This window comes from Spermophilus citellus, assembly GCF_964194105.1.
Source record: "Spermophilus citellus genome assembly, chromosome: 1".
Lineage (NCBI taxonomy): Eukaryota > Metazoa > Chordata > Mammalia > Rodentia > Sciuridae > Spermophilus > Spermophilus citellus.
Genome location: NC_138182.1, coordinates 265,441,914 through 265,462,058, shown reverse-complemented (window position 1 = coordinate 265,462,058; position 20,145 = coordinate 265,441,914). Strand labels below are relative to the sequence as shown.

The 20,145-nt window shown below is 40.5% G+C and overlaps 1 protein-coding gene across 5 annotated transcripts in view; it reads right to left on the bottom strand.

Moving 5' to 3' along the window:
* NPR3 (natriuretic peptide receptor 3) overlaps positions 1 to 20,145 on the bottom strand; it is a 69,836-nt gene that overhangs the window by 13,076 nt on the left and 36,615 nt on the right. For all 5 annotated transcript variants that reach the window (XM_081301343.1, XM_081301345.1, XM_081301342.1 and 2 more), the window contains exon 4: positions 2,577 to 2,712. In XM_081301343.1, coding sequence (XP_081157469.1) covers positions 2,577 to 2,712 — 136 coding nt within the window. The remainder of the gene's footprint in view (positions 1 to 2,576; positions 2,713 to 20,145) is intronic.

The window sequence follows — 20,145 nt, the reverse complement described above, 5'->3', positions numbered from 1 at the left end:
CTCCGCGTATTGTGCACAGCTTCTGGGAAATTCGACCTTGTCCTAATGTGCCCCTTGAATCACCCTGTTTGATCCCAGCTCCTCAGCTAAAGCAGTGAGAGGTAAAGCAAGATCACTCTGGAGACTTACTCACATCCGACTATCAGCCCAGAGTAAAGGAGATGTCACTCTGGTTTCAAGTAAGACATGGCATCCATTGAAACCACCATGGAAAAATGAAATCCACCAATGGCCACCATGGCTATTCCCCAGACAACACTAAATGGAGCCTGACCCCCTCCTTCTGTCCTAACCTTTGTAATGACTAAGGACAAGGTGAGGCCGTAGAGTGGTTAGGAGACCTTCATGGGGAAAAAATAAAAAGTGCCCAAAACCTGGACTTGGTTGTTCCTGATGTTGAGATTTTTCACTAGTGTGATTACAAAGACATGCATCTGCATACCCCAATCCATGAAAGGGTCAAAGGAAGAGTTAGCACAACGTAGAACTGGGAGAAGGGTCCTTGCCAGTCATCAGCTAGTCCAACCTCCTGACCAAGCAGGTCAAGAAAGAGAAGCCCAGAGGACAGAGGTGATTAGTCAGTGGCTGGGGTGAGGGTCCCTGATCCCTGGTCCTTTCATCTGCACTTATGTTAATGGTTCTCAGAAGAAGCCCCTCAGCATACTACAGTTTATTTCAATAAATAATGCAGATGATTATCACTCTAAACCCATGGGTGGCTTTCCAAATCACCCATATGGAGCCCAGTTCCTCAGCAAGGCATCTGGGTCCACAGGCTGTCTGGTTTTGACCCCTATTACACTGCCCACACAGGGGGAGTCAGTCACACAGACTCCCCGCTCCTCAGGGGACACTGCACTTTGTAACCAGGGACAGTGAGGCTCTCTGCAATTGCTGCTCCTCCTGCAGGGTTCTCCTCAACAGCTCCATAACCTCTCCCCCTTCTCAGGCCTCTACCAACTGCCAACTCAGGCAGGCCTTCCCTGACCACTGAACCAGCTCCTTCTACCTCCCTACCCTGCTTCACTTCATAACCCCTGAAATGGAATGCCTTTTAACTCTCTGTTCCTCCCTCTTGATGTAAGCTCAACTGATCACAGGGAACATTTTTAGTTCACTGGCAAATCCTCAGCACCTTGAATACTGCCTGGTACATAGCAGGTACTCAGAGGATGTTTGTCAAATGAATCAATGAATGAATATTCCCATTTTAGATTTTTTTTGTTTTGTTTTTTGAGGTTAGAGGAAACCTGTACTCTTCTGTACATTGTTGGCAGAATATAGATTAGTAGACCTTTCTGAAAGACGTTTTGGCAATATCTAATGCAATTTATAAAGCACCAAAGTATTTTTAGACCCAGAAATCTCACAACTAGGCATGTTCTCTGTTGGAAATATTCACAAAAATTTACTAAAATGGGCAAGAAACCTGTGATAGCATATTGTATAACAGCAAAAACTGTAAACACTTAAAAGTTGAGTAAAGAAATTCTGGTACAGCCATAAGGTGGAATAATATATAATTCTCATTGTATTATGGATCTATGAATGCTCATACAGAAAAAATCTTTTATTTGACATACAAGCAGGAAAAATGGTAAGATGAAAAATGACGTTCTCATATGATCCGTTTGTTTAAAAGTATACATGCAAGCAGAAGGCATAATTTTAGACAGGAGCACATAGAAAACTGTTGATATTGATGGCATTGGGGAAAGAGCACTAGGGTGGAAAGGAAAACTTTAACTTTTCATTTTGTACTGTTTAAATTTGTCAGCCAACAAAAGTCTCATTCGTATATAATTTGTAAATGTCAAATGAGGTTGCTTGAGTGTTGAGGCTATAGGCCTCCCCACCACTGCTGTTGTTCTCAGACTTCTCTATTTTTAATAAAGCAACACTACAGCAACTCAGGAGGCTGAGGCAGAAGAGTTGCAAGTCTGAGGCCAGCCTCAGCAACTTAGCGAGTTCCTAAGCAATTTAGTGAGATCCTATCTCAAAATAAAGAGATAAAAAGGGCTGGGGATGTAGCTCAGTGGTTAAGTGGCCCGGGATTCAAGCCCCAGTACCAAAAGAAAGAGTGGAGTGGAGGAGAGAGAAGGAGAATATTAGCCATTTTTAAAGTAAATAAAAGCAGAGGGCCCAGGTGGACCTGCACACCATCTTTAATCACCAGGTTTAACCACGACAGCAGTGTCTTCAGAGCATCGCAAAAACCAACACAGTCTGAACAAGGAATGTCTACCTGGGATTTCTTCACAAACCGATTGTCCTGCTGGGAATGAAGCTTGTGTTCAATGTAAATTGAAAAAGCAGAAAGTTGCTATCTAAATAATCAGAAGACAAGAAGATATTTCCTATTTTGGTGGGACCTTCTCAAAGCACATCCACATAACCTAATTTCATTTAATTTTTCACAAGCCTATAAGGTGGGTTGATCCTGATTTTTTTCCATACTTTTAAACTAGGAAAAGCAAGACATCGAAAGGTCCCACAGATCAACAGAGAGAAAGAGACCCACCGAAGCAGCTGCTCAGTGGGCTGCAATGCTGTCTCCACGTAGATCAAATCCCTACCTTCAAATGTTCTGTTCCAGGTCTGCTGGATAATCTTCCCGCCATCCTTCTTGCTATAACCAGCTCTGAGTACTTCATGTAAAGCCAGGACATAGAGGAGGATGGCATCATGGAATCCTTCAACGAACATGTTCACCTGGAAAGAAAGCCCCGTTGGGTGATCCCAAAGACCAGCTGACTCACATTCACCACGTAACAGAAGCAATCACAACAGTTAACAAGTGGTCTGGGGGTCCGTGAGCAATTCAGGGATGGGCAGAGGGGAACTAACTAGAGTCATGTCATAGTTTTCCTGGCACTGGCTTAGTGAAGAAAACTCTCCCCCTGTGTGGGTGTTACAGAAGCCAAGAAAATCACACACATTAGGACTATGTTGGGGCTCAGAGGTAGAGCACTCATCTCGCATGCATGAGGCACTGGGTTCAATCCTCAGCACCACATGAAAATAAAATAAAGGTATTGTGGGGGAAAAAAAATTGGCCAGGTGAAGTGTTCCAGGCATACTGGCCTTTGCCAATAGTTGCCTCTCAGGAGTGTCCTCCTCTCACACTTCTGCTCTCTACTTCAACATGACCCCAACACCCCCACATCCCAAGATTTTCTTCACCTTCAACAGCCTCGGTGATCTCTCTAGGCTCTACTGTGGAATATGCTACAGGAACAGCAGGAACCCATTCATCCATACTCAACTCTACGGGGCGCCTGGTAATAGCTAGTGCTAAAGAAGCAGAGAAGAATGTGCACCATGACTTCTGCCTGCCTGAGGGGCCAGGGCTGGTGTCTCACCTCTATCAGCCACGACACCTCAATTCCTCTTTCCACCCCTGCCAAGTTCCACCGACAGGAATGGGTGACGAGCTTGGGCCGTCAGTGCGACCTGTGGAGTTCTGTCTCTAGTGAAGGTGGCCTGCCCTCTGGCAACTTACAGTTTCATTAAAAAAAATAATAAAAAATTTTTTAAAAAAAAGATGGCCCTGTGAACTTGGAGCTGTCACTTAATGATGGTGAGCGTTGTTTCTTTCATCTACATATTGACCATGAGACTAGCACCTGCTTCACGGGATGGTTACAAGAACCACTTGGCACAGCAGCCTAGGGTGCTTAATGCATGGTGTGAGCACACGTCAAGTAGTCAACGAATATGAGCCAGCACTACTGTGACTCTTTTATGGACTCTGAAGTGTCCCCCGGGGCTGTGTCAGAGGTCTGTTCAGGGCACAAGAGAAAGAGAAGTCAACATTATGGGTTGGGGAAGGGAAGTCGAAGAGGCCTAACAGGGGTGGCAAAAGTCGAACATTTTAAAAGTGAACCCAAGCCACCTTCTCTCAGGAGAAAGTGTCAATGATGGAACCTCAAAGCGTCAGAACAAATGGGGCGTCCCTCAGGGGCCCAGCGGGAAGCTCTTGTGTGAGGCACCACCTGCCCCAGCAGAAGAGAACCACAACTGGCCCTGTGTCCTCAGGTCAAACACAGGCTCTTTACGGGACAGACCTCAGCTCAATGTCCTGCTCCTCTTGGCCTCCTTCCACCCTTGAGGTTGAGGAGTCCTATTTGTGTTCCAGAAGCAAATGTTCCAGGTCTGCCAAATCCCAGGGATGAAAAACAGCTTAAAATACTGGTTCAAGAGCCGGGGTCCCCTTTGCAGCCCTGTCACCTCCTCACCATGTTTTGGCACCATTCCAAGCCTCAGCTTCTTCATCTAGAATATGAAGGAAATAACAGTACCTATCTCACAGGTGGCTGTTAGGCTTAAAAGAATTAGTGAATGTACCAGTTGACCCAGCTATCCCACTCCTCGGTTTATACCCAAAGGACTTAAAATCAGCATACTACAGTGACACAGCCACATCAATGTTTATAGCAGCTGAATGCACAATGGCTAAACTATGGAACTAACCTACATGCCCTTCAGCAGATGAATGGATAAAGAAAATGTGGTACATATACATAATTGAATATTACTCGGCTTTGAAAAAGAACAAAATATGGCATTTGCCAATAAATGGATAAAAGCAGAGACTATCACACTAAGTGAAATAAACCAATCCCCAAAAACCAAAGGCCGAATGTTTTCTCTAATAAGACAATGCCGATCCATAGTCTGGCGGGATTGTGCAGAGGGGAGTGAGGGGAGGGGTGGGGCTGTGGAGAAGGGAAGGAAGGTAAAATGAGACAGACATTATTACCCTGTATACATGTGAGATTACACTACTGGGATGACTCTGAACCATGTACAGCCAGAGGAATGAGAAGTTATGCTCCACTTGTGTACAATGTGTCAAAATGCATTCTAATAATTAATTAGAACAAATTTAAAAATTTTAAAAAGAGAATAATAAGATTCTCTACAAGTCAAACATATTCTCATCTAATGATTTTAGGGAAAAGTTCAATTAAACTAAGTTCTGTTTCAAAAAAAAAAAAAAAGAATTAGTGAATGTAAGACTTCAAATAGCATCTGACAGAATCAGCACCTGCTATTGGCTTTAGCTACCTAGAGATGGATAGTCACAAACCAGGGATCCTGCTTAGCTTCTAATTCCAAAAGGAGCATAGGAAGTAAGTGACTCACAGGCATGACAGATCCCATCAAACCATCTAACACTTAGAAACTATGGCTCCTCATTGATGCCCTCTTACTTCCTCATGGCCATAACCTTGATTCTGCCCTGGGTGCAGCCCAAGTTGGTCAATCGCACTGACCCGCCGGGAGAGCTGAGGGTGAGATAGAGTGCAGGTTCATAGGAGAGCCGAGATGGCGGCTGCAGCCACAGTCCAGGCCCAGCCCTGATGTCACTTATGCTCTCCAATCTTTAGTGTTCCCATCCCTAAAGCAGGAGTTAGAACCTCGTAGGGCTTTTCCGGGGCTTCAATGAACTAGTGCCCATAGAACACCTGAAACAGTCCCTGGGACAGTGAAGCACTGGTAATGTTGGCCATCAAGCTTATGTCCTAGGGCCATTATTTTCTTGGACCAAAAAAAAAAAAAAGATACAGAAATAACATCTACTGGTCAAAGATAATTTTCTGCTGCTTTGGCTGTGCTAACTCAATTTTCCAAAGGAATGTGAAATTTTTGCTCAGTCCCTGAAGTCATCAGGGTTTGAGAAAGCATGCATGCAGATGAATTTTAACAAGTAGACTTTAGCTGTGTCACTTAATTCTGAAGCCATACTTCTTTTTCAAAAGCTCTGTCTTCTCTTTGGTGATGTTACAGAGGAAGTCATGGAATCACAAAAATGCAGGCCTCTTAGAAAAGCCCTAGTTTAATCCCTTCCTTGTTTTGAAGACCAAAAGAGCATTGCTCTTCTCAGTCTCCCTGTGTTCTGTACTCAAGTGTTGTGCTCTGTAAGCTCCTGGATCCTGGGGTACCTAGAATACCCCAGCTTAAATTGTAAAGTACAAGTGGGCCTCACCTGCCCACCTCCCTTCCTTCTCCTCCTGTCCTGTTCTCAAAATCCTCAACCAAGGTTCCCACACTGACGTTGGCCACCTGACACTCCACACATGTGCCCCAGCCCCGCTCTGACCTTTCTTTGTCTCCCTTCTTGATACACCCTGTACAATCCAGGATGGGAAAAGCAATTATCTGCCTGAGAAAGATTCACTTAGATTATTTGTCCAACAGGTTACATAAAAGAAGAGGACAGATAAGCCCTGAACACAAGCTCGGGTCTGAAAACTCGGTCTATCTCGATTTGTAAGAGCATCGCAACATTTACCTCCTTTCCTCTCAAAGTGGCTGAGTGTCTCCCTCTCCTGCCAAATTTAGCAGGTGAGCTGCTGACCCTGCCGAGGTTTGCTGGCACCCTAGCCTGCTGCGGAGGAGGTTTCATAACACCTACCTCATAAGACCTCAAGCCAGAAGCAAAACCCTAGAGACCGTCTTTTCTCGAGGAGAACATTTTCACATCTACACGTGTTTTTTAGTGGGAGGAAAGCCCGTTAGCACATTACAGACACTGAAAATTGGAAGTGCAAATTAAGGGGAGGAACTGAGAGAGAGAGAGAAAAAAACCAGAGTATTAAGTTGTCTTAGGAACACTTTCCACTGGGCCTCCAAGCAGAAAGGAATCAGGTCATCTGGTCTGTCCCCCTGCCTCTGGACACAATATCACTTGATCCTCTAAGTTCTGACTAACACAGATCATGCCATTATTTCCAATCACAGAAAATGGGATTCCCTCACCTGAGAAACTTGTTTTAGCATTTAGCATCTTTTCTAGCCAGAAAGCTCTCCCTTACCATCATTAGCCATAGGTCATCAAATTCCTAAAGGCAGCCATTCCTCTGATAGCCACTGAACAGCTACATTAAGAGGACAATACAGTTTGCAACCTGTACCAGATAGCACAGCTGCTCTGTACACACACAGAGGTGGGCTGACAGCTGCTCTGTACACACAGAGGTGGGCTGCGTGCTCAGAAGTGCATGCATGAGGGCCTTCATCCCTAATAGTGCCTGCCGGCCACATCTCCTTATTAGAGTTTTTGAAAATTCCCTATCACAGCAAAAGCTGAATAGACATCTTGGGGTGAGGGTTGTTTTTGTTTTTTAACTGAGCATAAAGAGTTGGCATTCATGACTTGGCTCCTATCAGTGACTTTGGACAGCATCTTCTTCATTCCTGTGAAGGAGGTGGCAAATTCATGTTTAAATGAATTTCTCAATGCTTATATTCCAAACAAATAAGAGCAAAGGCTGCTGCATGCCTCAGATGTTGTTAAAAAGGGAGTGACATGTCACATGAGGACACGTGCATATCTGAGGAAGCCTGTGAAGCTGTGAGATAGAAGGTCCTAGAAGAACACTACCAGAGTTCAAAGGAAGGCAAGGCAGGTCCAGCATGTTGCTTGTGGTATACACATGAACTCACATGTATCACTCGGTGGATCTATCTTCCTTGCCACAAACCAGTGGTTCTCAATGCAAAAGAGGGAAGCAGAGGGTTTGGGCAGAATTCCTTAAGAGTCCTTTGAAAATGACATGACTTTTAACCTCCCATTCAGCTGAAGGGCAGATGGGGAAAGCAAAATTTTGATGGAGAGCAAGCAAAAGTCCATGACCTGACCTTCCTCCTTAAAAGCCAATGATGACAGCATTACATTGTCCAATTAGTAAAAAGGCCCTGCATATGAACCTTGTCCAGCTCTCCTGGACCACTGGAGACGGAAGACAGCAGATGTGGCCTAGGAATGCTATACCGGTAGCCAAAATGTCAAAGAATTTCTACATCTGTTGAACACTTTACATGCAACTTCTCTTCTTCAAAACCAAAGCATCTGCTTTCATTCAATTTCCTTTTAAATCATAAAATCAGAAGTCTACAATTTAGGGTAATAACTGCAAACCGTCATGTATCAAGTGACATCACCCAACTCCTTAACACCAAACCTAGGGGGGCTCACTCATGCTGATAGACATCCCCACATCTGCTTTTCTATTCTGGGCTTATCTTCGTGGAATTCACACTTGGGCTTTTATAGATGACTTTTTTAGCTTTGAGGGAATTAAACTAAACATCCACCCCTTTATCTTAGTTGAACTTTGAGAAATGCACAGGGCAGTTAGGTTGAGAGAGCTGAGATCTCCACCTATGGTTCTGTGCTTGGCAGCCTTCTTTCTTCCTAGATTGAAGTTACGACTTCCTGGGGTAGGAGTTTGCTCTAAGTTTCCCTAACATCTGTCTCTATCCTGGGATCAGCTCCATCCATATAGCAATGCCCTTGACTAGCAAATTAACAGATCTTACAGCCTAGAGAGAGCTGCCTGCAGATAGATTTTTCTTCTCTCTCATATCTAGAAAAAATAGCTTATTAAAGAAAACTTGTCTTGGGAGATCATTCAGTCATGACCCCTCATTCACCTCCCATAATGACTGGGATGGCAGTAGAGGCTGAGCACAGGGGTCACATGGAATCTAGACATGAGCAAATTCCAGGTTCCTCTTTTGCAAGCCTTGGAGTTCTCTGCCATCCTTTCCTGGTTTTCTTCAATCCCACAAGTATTTCTGCTAATAGTACCTTTATTAGGTTTCTTCCATTTTCTGTAAGACTGGCTTCTATTTCCTCCAAGGACCCTCACACAACCTTCTATGAGCCACTCAAACTTGTTCCTGCTGAAGACTCTGAACCACCCAAGGTCTTCCTTGCTTCTTCAGGTTCCCTTAGTGCAAACTTGTGTTTTCACTCATTGATTCTGCACTTTTCCCCCTATATTGAGGACTAAAGCCAGGGCCTGGTGCATGCTAGGCCAGTCCTTTATCTCTGAGTTACATCCCCAACCCTCTATTGTTGTTGTTGTTGTTGTTGTTGTTGTTGTTGTTATTGACAGGTTCTTGCTAAGTTATTAAGGCTAGCCTTAAGTTTGCGACTTTCCTGTCTCAGCCTCCTGAGTAGCTGGGATTACCTCACCAATGTAATGCTTTTTCATGCCTGGGCACCCTGACACTGCATAAGCTCGGGATGCACAACCAATACCATAAGTATATTTGACTCAGACCCACATCTAATTCAGAAACTGCACTCAAGGTGACTCCATTACCACCTGTCACTTCCTTCTACTCTGTCTGTGCCTGCCTCTAGCTTGCAATCTTCTCTCTTGCTTGCTAATATTAATGTTCTATAAAGAAATTGCAAGGCTTGTTATAGCCATACTTAATATAAGGGTAGGGCTGATGGTTTAGCTCAGTGATAAAGTGCTTCCCTGGGGTGAAGGCATAGGCTCAATTCCCAGCACCAAAGAGAAAAAAAAGTTAGAAAAGCAAAAGTAAGAATAAACCAAGCACTGTGGCATATATCTGTAGTCCCAGCTACTCAGAAGGCTGGGACAGAAGGATTACTTGAGCCCAGGAGTTCAAGGCAGACCTGGGCAACATAGCAAGATACCATCTCAAAACAAATCAAAAAGGGCAAATCAGGTCTAAATGAGGATTTGAGAAACTCTCCTGTGATAAAATTAATAAATCACATTTCTATTCTAGATGCTCAAAGGCCTTCTTTGCTCTTTACCAGCTCAGGTTGCCATAAAATTGGTTCAGGAGCTATTGCCATGGGTAAGGTTTTCAGGCTATTAAGAGAAGCACATCCTGAAACTAACAATCTCAATCTGTGGATGAGAAAGATCAATTTTTGCTTGAGAAATCTTTTCCATCAATAATTTGCGATCAAGCTAAATTTCATCTCCCTCACAAGAAACTTAATTTCCTACATTTTGGACACCATTAATGGATAAAGTTAAGGAATTATTGTCAAATTTTGGGTGTGATAATAGTATTTTTAAAGAGAGTTCTAGTAGTAGCAGAATAGTCTGTACCCAGTTAATACTACAAAACACTCAAGACAAAAATTTTTTTAAAAAAAAAAGCTCTAGGAAGTGACCAAAAGTAATATAGTTGCAATATATGTGGCCCCTGAAAGGAAGAACCACACTGCATGGAACTAAATTTACATGGATTTTCCTCCCTGGTCCAAGAAGCAAGGAGTAGATGGGACTCAAACAGAAAGTGACAGGATTTGTGGCTTTTGAGTTCAGGATGTAATTGAGAACAAACACCAAGGGCATAAGTTCAGGGAATAACTTCTGGGGGGAAAAATCCCCAAAAGGGGAACACCTTTTGTCTATAAATTTCATCTACCTTTGGCTGATCCTAACCTGCACCATGCCCAGAGGAAATACCTGTAAGTTCAGTGGAAGGCTGGAAGACCAATGGAAAGTTTGCACTGTGATCTTCTGCAATCAAGATAGTTTGGAGCTTGAATACCACCAAGTTAGAGACTCTTGGGAACCAAGGGCACCCTAGGAAGTCAAGGCTATGTCCAAAGACTAAGGATTCATCCTAAGACTAACATTCAGCATAAAAGTTTAAACTACTAGATGTGCAGGGGCAGGGAGTTGGCCTGTAGTAAAGAAAAGAACGTCTAAAAAGTGACCCTGAGATGATTCAAATGCTGGAACTAGGATAAATTCTTTAAAGTTGCTATTATCAAGTGTTTAATAACCTAAAGAAAAAACAAACAAACAAAAATTACCAGATGAAGGATTTCAGCAGGGAAATGGAAGCTATAAAAAAAGAACAAATGAATATTACAGAATTGAAAAGTACAATATTGAAAAGGGAAAGATTCACTAAATAGGCTTAAAAGCCTATCCAGACTGCAGAAGAGTCTGTGACGATGCATCAGTAGAAAATATGCCAGCGTAACAAAAAAACAATACAATGTCAGTATACCAAAATAAGTTGTATTTCTGTAAACTAGCAACAAACAATGAAATGGAATTATTTTATTTTGGTTTGCAACATCAAAAGACATAAGGTTATTTGCAACATCAAAAGACATAAGGTTATTATCAAAAAATAATAATAATAATCAAAAAGTGCAGGACCTCCCCACAGAAAACTTCAAACATTGCTGATAGAAATTAAAGAAGGCCAGGCTGGGGATATGGCTCAAGTGGTAGCGCGCTCGCCTGGCATGCGTGCGGCCCGGGTTCGATCCTCAGCACCACATACAAACAAAGATGTTGCGTCCACTGATAACTAAAAAAATAAATGTTAAAATTCTCTCTCTCTCTCTTTCCCTCTCTCACTCTCTCTTTTAAAAAAAAAGAAAAAGAAATTAAAGAAGGCCCAATTAATGGAGAAATATCTTAAGTACAAGGATTAGAAGAACCAATATATTCAAGATGTAAATTTTCTCCTAAACTGTTCTATAGATCAATATAATCCAGATCAGAAATCACAGGAAGGTTTTTTTTTAAAGAAATTGGAAAGTCAATTCTAATATTTATACATTAAAAGGAAATATCTTAGAATAGGCAAAACTTCCTTGAAAGAGAAAAACAAATTAGAGGACTTACATTACCAGATTTCAATATTACTATAAAGCTTCAGTATTTACCATGAATTGGTATAAAAACAGATAGACTGATGGGACAGAGTAGAGTCTAAAAATCACAAATAGTCATTTGAGTTTTGACTAAGGTAGCTGAGCAATTCAATGGAAAAAAATAAAGTCTTCAGGACATGGTGGTAGGACAAAAAAAGACAGATAAAAATTAAAACTTGATTCTTTGCTCACAGCAGATACAAAAACTCATTTGTAATAGATCATAGACCTGAACAAAAGTTAAAACTTTTATAAAGTTCTAAAAGAAAACAGGAGAATATCACTGTGATGTCGGTGCTAGCAAGTTGTTATTAAAGACAATACCAAAAAAAGGACTGAACATAAAAGAAATTGATTTCATCTAAATAGAAAATTGCTCATTGAAATGTGCCATTAAAAATATTAAAAAGCAAGAGAGAAAATATCCAATACATATATATCTGACTTACATCCAGAATATTAAAAAAAATTTAAGTCAATAACAAAAAGTCAAATAACCCAACTTAAAACACAGCAGAAGACACAAAGTGAAGTGACCAGGAAGCATATGAAAAAAGGCTATACATTCCTAGTCATCGGCAGAGTACAATTTAAAACCACAACAGGATGATATTCACATTCATCACAATAGCTAACATTAGGATGCAGGCAAGAGCAAGTGCAGAAGCGTCATGGAACTCTCATTCATTCATGGCTGGTGGAATGTCAAATGGTTCTACTTTGGCAGTTTCTTATAAAATTCAACATGCATTATGTTATAACCAGCAATTTCATTCCCAGATATTTACTTGATAGAAATGAAAGCATATGTCCACAATAATTCTCATTGTGGCTTTAGTCATGAAAATCCCAAATTAGGGGGAATAATATTTATGTTATTATTTTATATTATAACAATAATAACATTCCATTGTATAAATACACCACAGTTTTACACATACACACACACACACACACACACACACACACACACACAAACCTACACCTACAAACTACCAGAATAATAAACTAACTGTAGTATATTTATACAATGGAATATTATTCACCAATTTTTAAAAAGAAGAAGAACACACTACAATAATATGCAACACCAGGCAAAAATCTTCAAAACAGCATATGGGGTGAAGGAAGCCAGACACAAAAACATTTAATGTATGATTCCACTCATAAGGTATGTGCTCTATGAGTTCAAGAACTGACAAAATTAAGAAAAACGCTTGCTTAGGGGGATGGTGGGAAGTAACACAAAGGAAATGCATGTGGCTGTGCAAATGTCCTAGATCTTGAATGAAGTGCTGCTTTTAAGAATTTATAAGTTTACTAGAGCTAACCAAATTCTACAACTAAGATCTATGCAGCTAACTATATATAAATTCTATTTTGACAAAATAATAGAAAGTCTATCTTTTAGACACATACTACAATAGTTACAGATGGAACAACGATGTCTTGATCTGTTTGGAATGAGGATGGGAAAACACAGATGAAGTTAGAGCTGACAACCGCAGGAGCTGAGTGATGGGAACCTGGCTCTCTCTCTACCTGAGAACATATTTTGAAATATGCTATTTTTTAAAGTATTTTTGTTTATCAGTTCCCTACATGAACAACCAAAACCTGAAAAATCCTGGACGCTTTCCCACAGTCAGGGAGTGCATTTAGAACATAGGAAAATATATAATGATATTAAAGTCAACATTTATATTTTGTTCAGTTCAGTACTATGTTTCTATATCACTGAACCAAAATAATTTTTTTAAAAGGACACTTACAGATCTCAAATATCAACCTAAAATAAATAAGGCAACATACCAAATGCCCCTCAGTCCCATTTGGGACCCATCATAATGAACTGATCTAAAACATTCTGCAACCCATTTTAAAATAGTCTTTAGAAACTATGCAATAATAAATTTCATATCCTTACTAATTATCAGGAGAACCAGCAATTCTTCTTAACTATCCTTAAAGTATTACTTCAAGTTTACAGTTTGAGAACTCCCTTAAGTCTCCAATTTTAAAGAATATCCCATAATCTTCACAAGGTTGGATAATGCTACATCTTATGATATCTTTTTGAAGAGCTGGATCTTGTTAGCCTGTTTCAAACTTCTTCCACTCTCTTGAGAAACTTAAAGACATTCTAATTATTTTTAAAAATCTTTAGGACTTACATACTCTCCTAATGTGCAGAGACTTGTTTCTCTTAAGAAAGCTACCTCAACTAGACAGGGTATTCTAGATACAGATTCTGGATACAGATGTATCATGATTTGAATCATGAAGCTATTCTCAATATTTTGAAAGGTGGAATAATGACCTGAGGTTAATAAATACACTGGCCACAAAACAAGAGACTCCTGAGTGCACATGTCTTACAGAGATGCATTATCTTAACCTTATAGGCATTCTTATCTTAGAAGTCCAAAAGAATTACAGAATCACAAACTGCACAACTGGAAAGGAACTGGGAGCTCATCAAGTCCAAAAACTCTATTGTGCAAATGAAAAACTGAACCCACAACAGTTGCCTGATTTGCCCATTGTGGTGCAGAGAGAAGGGGAGAATGCAACTAAGACCAAAGTTGCCTGACTCCAAACAAGCACCTTCAGCATCAGCTAATGAATGGATCAAGTGAAACTCCTCCCTAAACACCTAACTCACACTCAGAGAGCCAAAGATACCACCCTCTTCTTTAGAAGACTTAAATCTGACTTCTTGATTATGTATAAAGATTGCCAAGATGTTATCTGCACATCAGGAAGAAGGGGAATGAGGAAGTTTTGCCTAGCAAACACAATTTTTCACTACCAGGATAAAAAAAGAATGGGAGGTAATATTGGATATTGGGTTGTTAAAGTCAGCTTCAAGTTGCTGAAAAAATTGTAAATCTGACATGAATCCAGAAAAAAAAAAGGCTTAGTCTCATTAAACTCACGGAGATAAAGTCAATGCTCATTATTTAAGAGACAGCTATAATTTTTTAAGAGTTGAGACACATGGGTCTGGGGTTGTGCCTCAGTGGTAGAGCGCTTGCCTAACATGTGTGAGACACCGGGTTTGAGTCTCAGCACTGCATATAAATAAATGAATAAAATAAAGGTCCATCAACATCCAAAATAATTTTTTTTAAAAAAAAGAGTTGAGACACATGAAAATAGAAGAGAGACCAGTGGAATAGAGAAAGGGGATAGAGGAGGAGGGAAGAGGGAAGGGAAAAGGGAGGAGCAGTGGAATTAAATTGACCAAACTATGCTATGAACACATATGAATATATCACAGTGAATTCCACCTTTATGTATATCTATAAAGCGCTGATTTTTTAAAAAAACTATAAACAAATAGAAGGAAAACCATTAAATGAAGGGAAGTGGAGTAGGGAACGGGAAGAAAAGAGGAAGCCCTGGGGACTGAAGTGGAGCAAATTATACCACATGTATGTATGACTGTGTCAATATGAACCCCAATATTATGTATGACTATAACGCACTAATAAAAACATTTTTACAAAAAGAGAAACAAAATTTAAAAGAGAAAACATATTAACTAAAAAAAAGTGTCTAAAAAAACAGACACATCAAAAAGTCTATGTCAAATACCACTATTACCTGGTGCAAGGGCCTTTCCTCAATCCCAGGGCAGGAGGTATGCATCAAGAAGGCCGGCAGTAACTCACATTCTTTCTTGGCACCACAGCCATAGTGGGCCACCTCAATGTCCTGGTCCACTATCCATGCATTCAACACCATAGCCTCTTGGTTTCCTGACAGCTATTACTATGACACATACCATCAACTCACACTCAGACACACACTCTCAATCAATGCTTCTCAGGTTTTAATGTGCGTCCAGATCCCCTGAGGATCTTGTTCAAAGGCAGATTATGAGTCAGTAGGTCTCAGGGATGGAAGGCTAAGCTTCATCATTTCCACAGTCTCTCAGGTGATGTTATTGCCACTGCTCCATGGACCACCCTTTGAGGAGCAAGACAATCAACCTTATCATCACCTAGATGCTCAACCTTCCAAATCCTTGAAGTCATGTTTTACCACAATTCCCTCTCCTTCCTATACTCTCCTGTATGCAGAACAAGCCCTTTGGACTCAGTCGGAATTCCACCCTCCTTGACTTTTCCCCTTCGCTTGGTCTCAGAGCTCTGAATGGAGCAGTCCCAGTAAGGAGAGGAAGTAAATAGTCACAGTGTTATTCTGGCAGAGATGCCGATGAGAAATGAGGAGTGAGGTCCTACTACTTAGGAGAGAGGCTGGAGCCAGGGACATAAATGTAGGTGTTATCCACATAGAGGTGATCAACCCGCACAGGCACATATATTGCCCAGAAACAGTGAGGGGGGGGAGAGAGAGAGAGAGAGAGAGAGAGAGAGAGAGAGAGAGAGAGAGAGAGAGAGAGAGAGAAGGAAGAACTTTGGGAAATACCAGCATTTGTGCTGCAAGCAGAAAGGAGGAATTATCTAAGAAGCAGCCACACACAGCAATGTAGACAGAGAACTGGGAGACCACAGTGTGGGTGCAGCCAGTGGAGAAGCACACTTCAAAAAAAGAGAGAGACCTTTCCAATGTATCATCCTAAGGAATCGCTCCATTCAAGCTGAATTGTTGCACTATTCCTTAAATGGGTCTAATCCATTCCTATTTCTAAGCTTGGATTCCTTTTTGTTTCATTTAAGAGGCTCATTTGATCCCATCTCTTTTTTTGTAATTTTTTTTTGTTTTAATTAGTTATACATGACAGTAGAATGCTTTCATGCACTTTGATATATCATACATAGATGGGATATAATTTCTCATTTTTCTCAGTGTGCATGTTATAGAATCACATTGGTCATGCAGTCACATAAAGTAATAATGTCTGTTTCATTCTACTATCTTTCCTATCCCCAAATCCCATCCCCTCCCCTCCCTTCTGTTTTGATCCACCAAAAGCCACTACTCAGGCACTGAGTTGTCCTCACCTACACAATCTTTACCCAAAGGAGGAGCTCAGCAAGCTTGCTTGTGTGCACAGAGGGTCAAACAACAACCATCTTCAGGCCTGACTGCACATGCATGGCTATACCTTGGTCAAGAGGTCAGAAAAATATATTTGCTCCTAGAGGACACCAAATAAATGAACTAAATCTAAAATCTGTTCAGCTCAAGGAATTCTTGGACATACAGGAGCCATAAATATGTCACCAATGAGTATATAAAAGAAAAAATGGCCTAAAATTTAAATGCATATAATTTGTACAGTGAAAATGGGAGAATTAGTATGCCAATCTCATACAAGACTGCTTATTAATAAAGAAATTATGGGGCTGGGGATGTGGCTCAAGCGGTAGTGTGCTCGCCTGGCATGTGCGGGGCGCTGGGTTCAATCCTCAGCACCACATAAAAAAATTTTTAAAAAGGAGATATTGTGTACACTGAAAACTGAAAAATAAAATATTGAGGAATTTTCTCTCTCTCTCTCTCTCTCTCTCTCTCTCTCTCTCTCTCTTCTCTCTTTCTCTCTTTAAAAATAATATATTAAAAAAAAATTAAATCCCCTTAAGATCTCTAAAATAGGATAGAGACACATCTATCAGACTTCAGATTTATTCTTTAACCCACACAGAGATAGATAGAAGAAATAATAAAGATCCTCAAATTAGTGCCAAAAGTCAAATTGTTCACTATATCACAAAAAAATAAAATCCCCACCTCCAATCATAGCCTGCAGGGGTAAGGTTTTTAGATCTTTATAAAATGAAGCAAGTTCACTGCAGGGGGAAAATGTCAGAAGATAAATATCAATTCCAAAATAATTTCCTAAAGTACAAGCTACTTTCAGATTTCATGACCAGTTAAGAGGGTTGAATCCCCAGGAATATATCATCCCAGTTCCTCTCTTTTAACAACTGGCTGGACCCAAAGAAGGATGTCATTTAAAACTGCTACTACATACTCCTTACAGGGCCACAGGGATGTTCTTGCAGCAGACAGGGCTGTTTTCTTTGGACACTGTCACTCAACACAGTTAAGCTTTTAAAACTCCTTTACAATCATTTTTCATAACGTCCAAGGGCAACTTCGTGTGGTTTTCTCCATGTAACAGAATGAAGTCTCTGGCACACAGGATCGGATGCCTGGGGGTCATCAATTGTTTTAATGCCCATCAATTAATATTTATTGTACCACTGTGTTGGGCTGCTTCACCACATCTACCCACATGGATGGCAACATCACTGGCTAGGCCTTATGAACCATAACTCTGCCCTGAGACTTTAAAAACCTGTGGCTGCTGTCAGCATCAAACACCAGAGTCTTCTGTGAGTACAGTGGCCAAGGCAGCTGGCAGCGGCCACGTTAATTCCAAGCTGGAAGGCTCAATACCTGGGAGTTCCCTTCTGGTTCCTGTCAAATGATCTGAAATACAGTTATTTCGTTGCTGGTCTGTGAGTTACATGCAAACTCTCATGGAAGAGAGTTCAAGTTTTGAAAGTACCACACCACCCTAGCCATTGGGTGCTATGATGAACAACACATTCATGAGTAGAGCTCCCCTGCACAAGGAGGAAATCCTGGCATTTGAGGGTTACTATCTCGTCTCCTCTACTAGACAGCAAAACACCACCTTTAGATTCACTTGCTTTTAGGCTACTTTTTTCAGGTTCCTCCTTTCAATACAACATTCTGGTAAAGTTGATCTACTGCAGCCCTAAGATCTTCACCAACTAAAGAAAAAAGGATGCTGAGATGCATGGGAATTGGAAGGAGGGAGAAAAGGAGAAGCAAGGAATCTGAGTGTTCACCCTCCATCAGTTGGCTGGCCTCCTTCACTTAACACTCATGGCTATAATTATTAAGGCTGATGCGTGTTCTTGCACCAGCTAAACTGGTCACATGTCATATTTGAAGTGATCTGACCATTCTGGGGGAAAAAATTAAGTTGTATTTCAATTGTAAAAAAGTTGGTAAATATGAGTGAGCTGAAATGCTCTTCTTTTCTAAGCAGTGACAATAAAAAGGGGGAAAAGGGAAATAAAATAGTTTAGCTTCTTGATCATGAAACATATTTCCACACTGCATTGCTATTCTAGTCATGCATACTTGTGACATAATTGTCACCACTACAAAATATCTTTCTTTTTTTAATATCCTTATTTAGTTAGTTAGTTTTATACAGTGCTGAGGGTTGAACCCTGTGCCCCACATGTGCTAGGCAAGTGCTCTACCACTGAGCTACAACTGCAGCCCCTGCAAAATATTTTTCTAACTCAAATTAATTACATCACTACACATAACAACAACAACAACAACAAATTAGTGACTGTCTTTCAAAAGGACAAAATGAAGCTTACTGCTGGGGAAAGTCTTTTTTCATGAGCACTGTGGTTCTTCACTGAGTACTTGGAGATTATACCAGTTCACCAGTTTTTCTTGCAATTAGTAAACCCACACCTACCACCATGTGACAAGCACAATGAATATTTACTTATAATCAAACCAAAAAACATTTAATTAGGATATTTCCAAGCTCTTCAAATACTCATGGAACGTTTAAATAGCACAATGAAAGCTATTTAAATGTTCCATGGACAAACAATTTAAAGCAATTTTCTCCTTTATTTCAAGAAAAGTAAAGTGAAGGTTTTTTTCATTTCAATACATCTTTATTTAAATGTGTTTGGAAAGCTGAAAAATATTTCTTTGGCTAGAAAAAAACCTCTTGCACTGCCTCTGTCCATCTGATTACATTTTCCCAATAGAGCTAATCTTATTAATATGCTGGCATGTGAACTCATGATTTTGCTATTGTTAAAAGTCAACTTGTGGTTTGCTTTTATTCTCTCAAATACAATTAGCAAAGCCCTCCAGTGCCTGAAAGGGCCTTTTCATTTGGACAAATTATTCCCTGGCTGGTTTTAAAGAAAGGGGTGAGGGCAAGCAGGGCAGAGGGCAGCCTCCCCGCATTCTGAAGCAGCTCTTGCAGAAAAGCTTGTCTGTGTAGTGTCGCCACAAGTGAGGCAAATACAGCTTGCATCGCTATTTCTTTTTCTTTCATTAATTTAACTGAATAACTATCTTTTAACTTTTTCAGTAGAGTATACAGTCCCAATTAAGTGATATTATATAAGACAAGAGGGGATTAAATGTCTGGCCAAGATTTTATTGATGACCTGATAACTTTTAAATAATGTCACCTCCCACACAGCTTCTGTGCAAAATCAGTGTCAAAATACAAGTTAGTTTCAAAAGCATTGTGGCTGGGCTTCTTCCTCCTTTAAGGAAATTAGAATGTTGTTTTTCAACATCTTGGACTTTCCAAAATGTAATGTCTGGCCTCTTTAAACAATTATTTATTAAACCCTGTCTCTGGTTAGATAAACTACACACTCCTCAGCCTCACATTTCATTTCTGAGTGTCAGAGGGAGGCCTGGGACAGAGGAAATGTCCAAAGACATGTCCCACCTCCCTGACAATATTTCTGTGCATTGGACACTGCTGGAATATTTGTTTAATTAGTTAAATTTTCAACTTTTAAATAAGGAGGAAAAAACAAGCTATGGGTGGCCTGCTAACCTCAAACGAGCAAATATCCAAAGTTATAAAATCACCCCCTGCTCAGAATACCTGGTTAGAAATAAAAACAGCATTTACCAAATTCTACCCCAAGTCAAGAACAGAGGTCTCATTA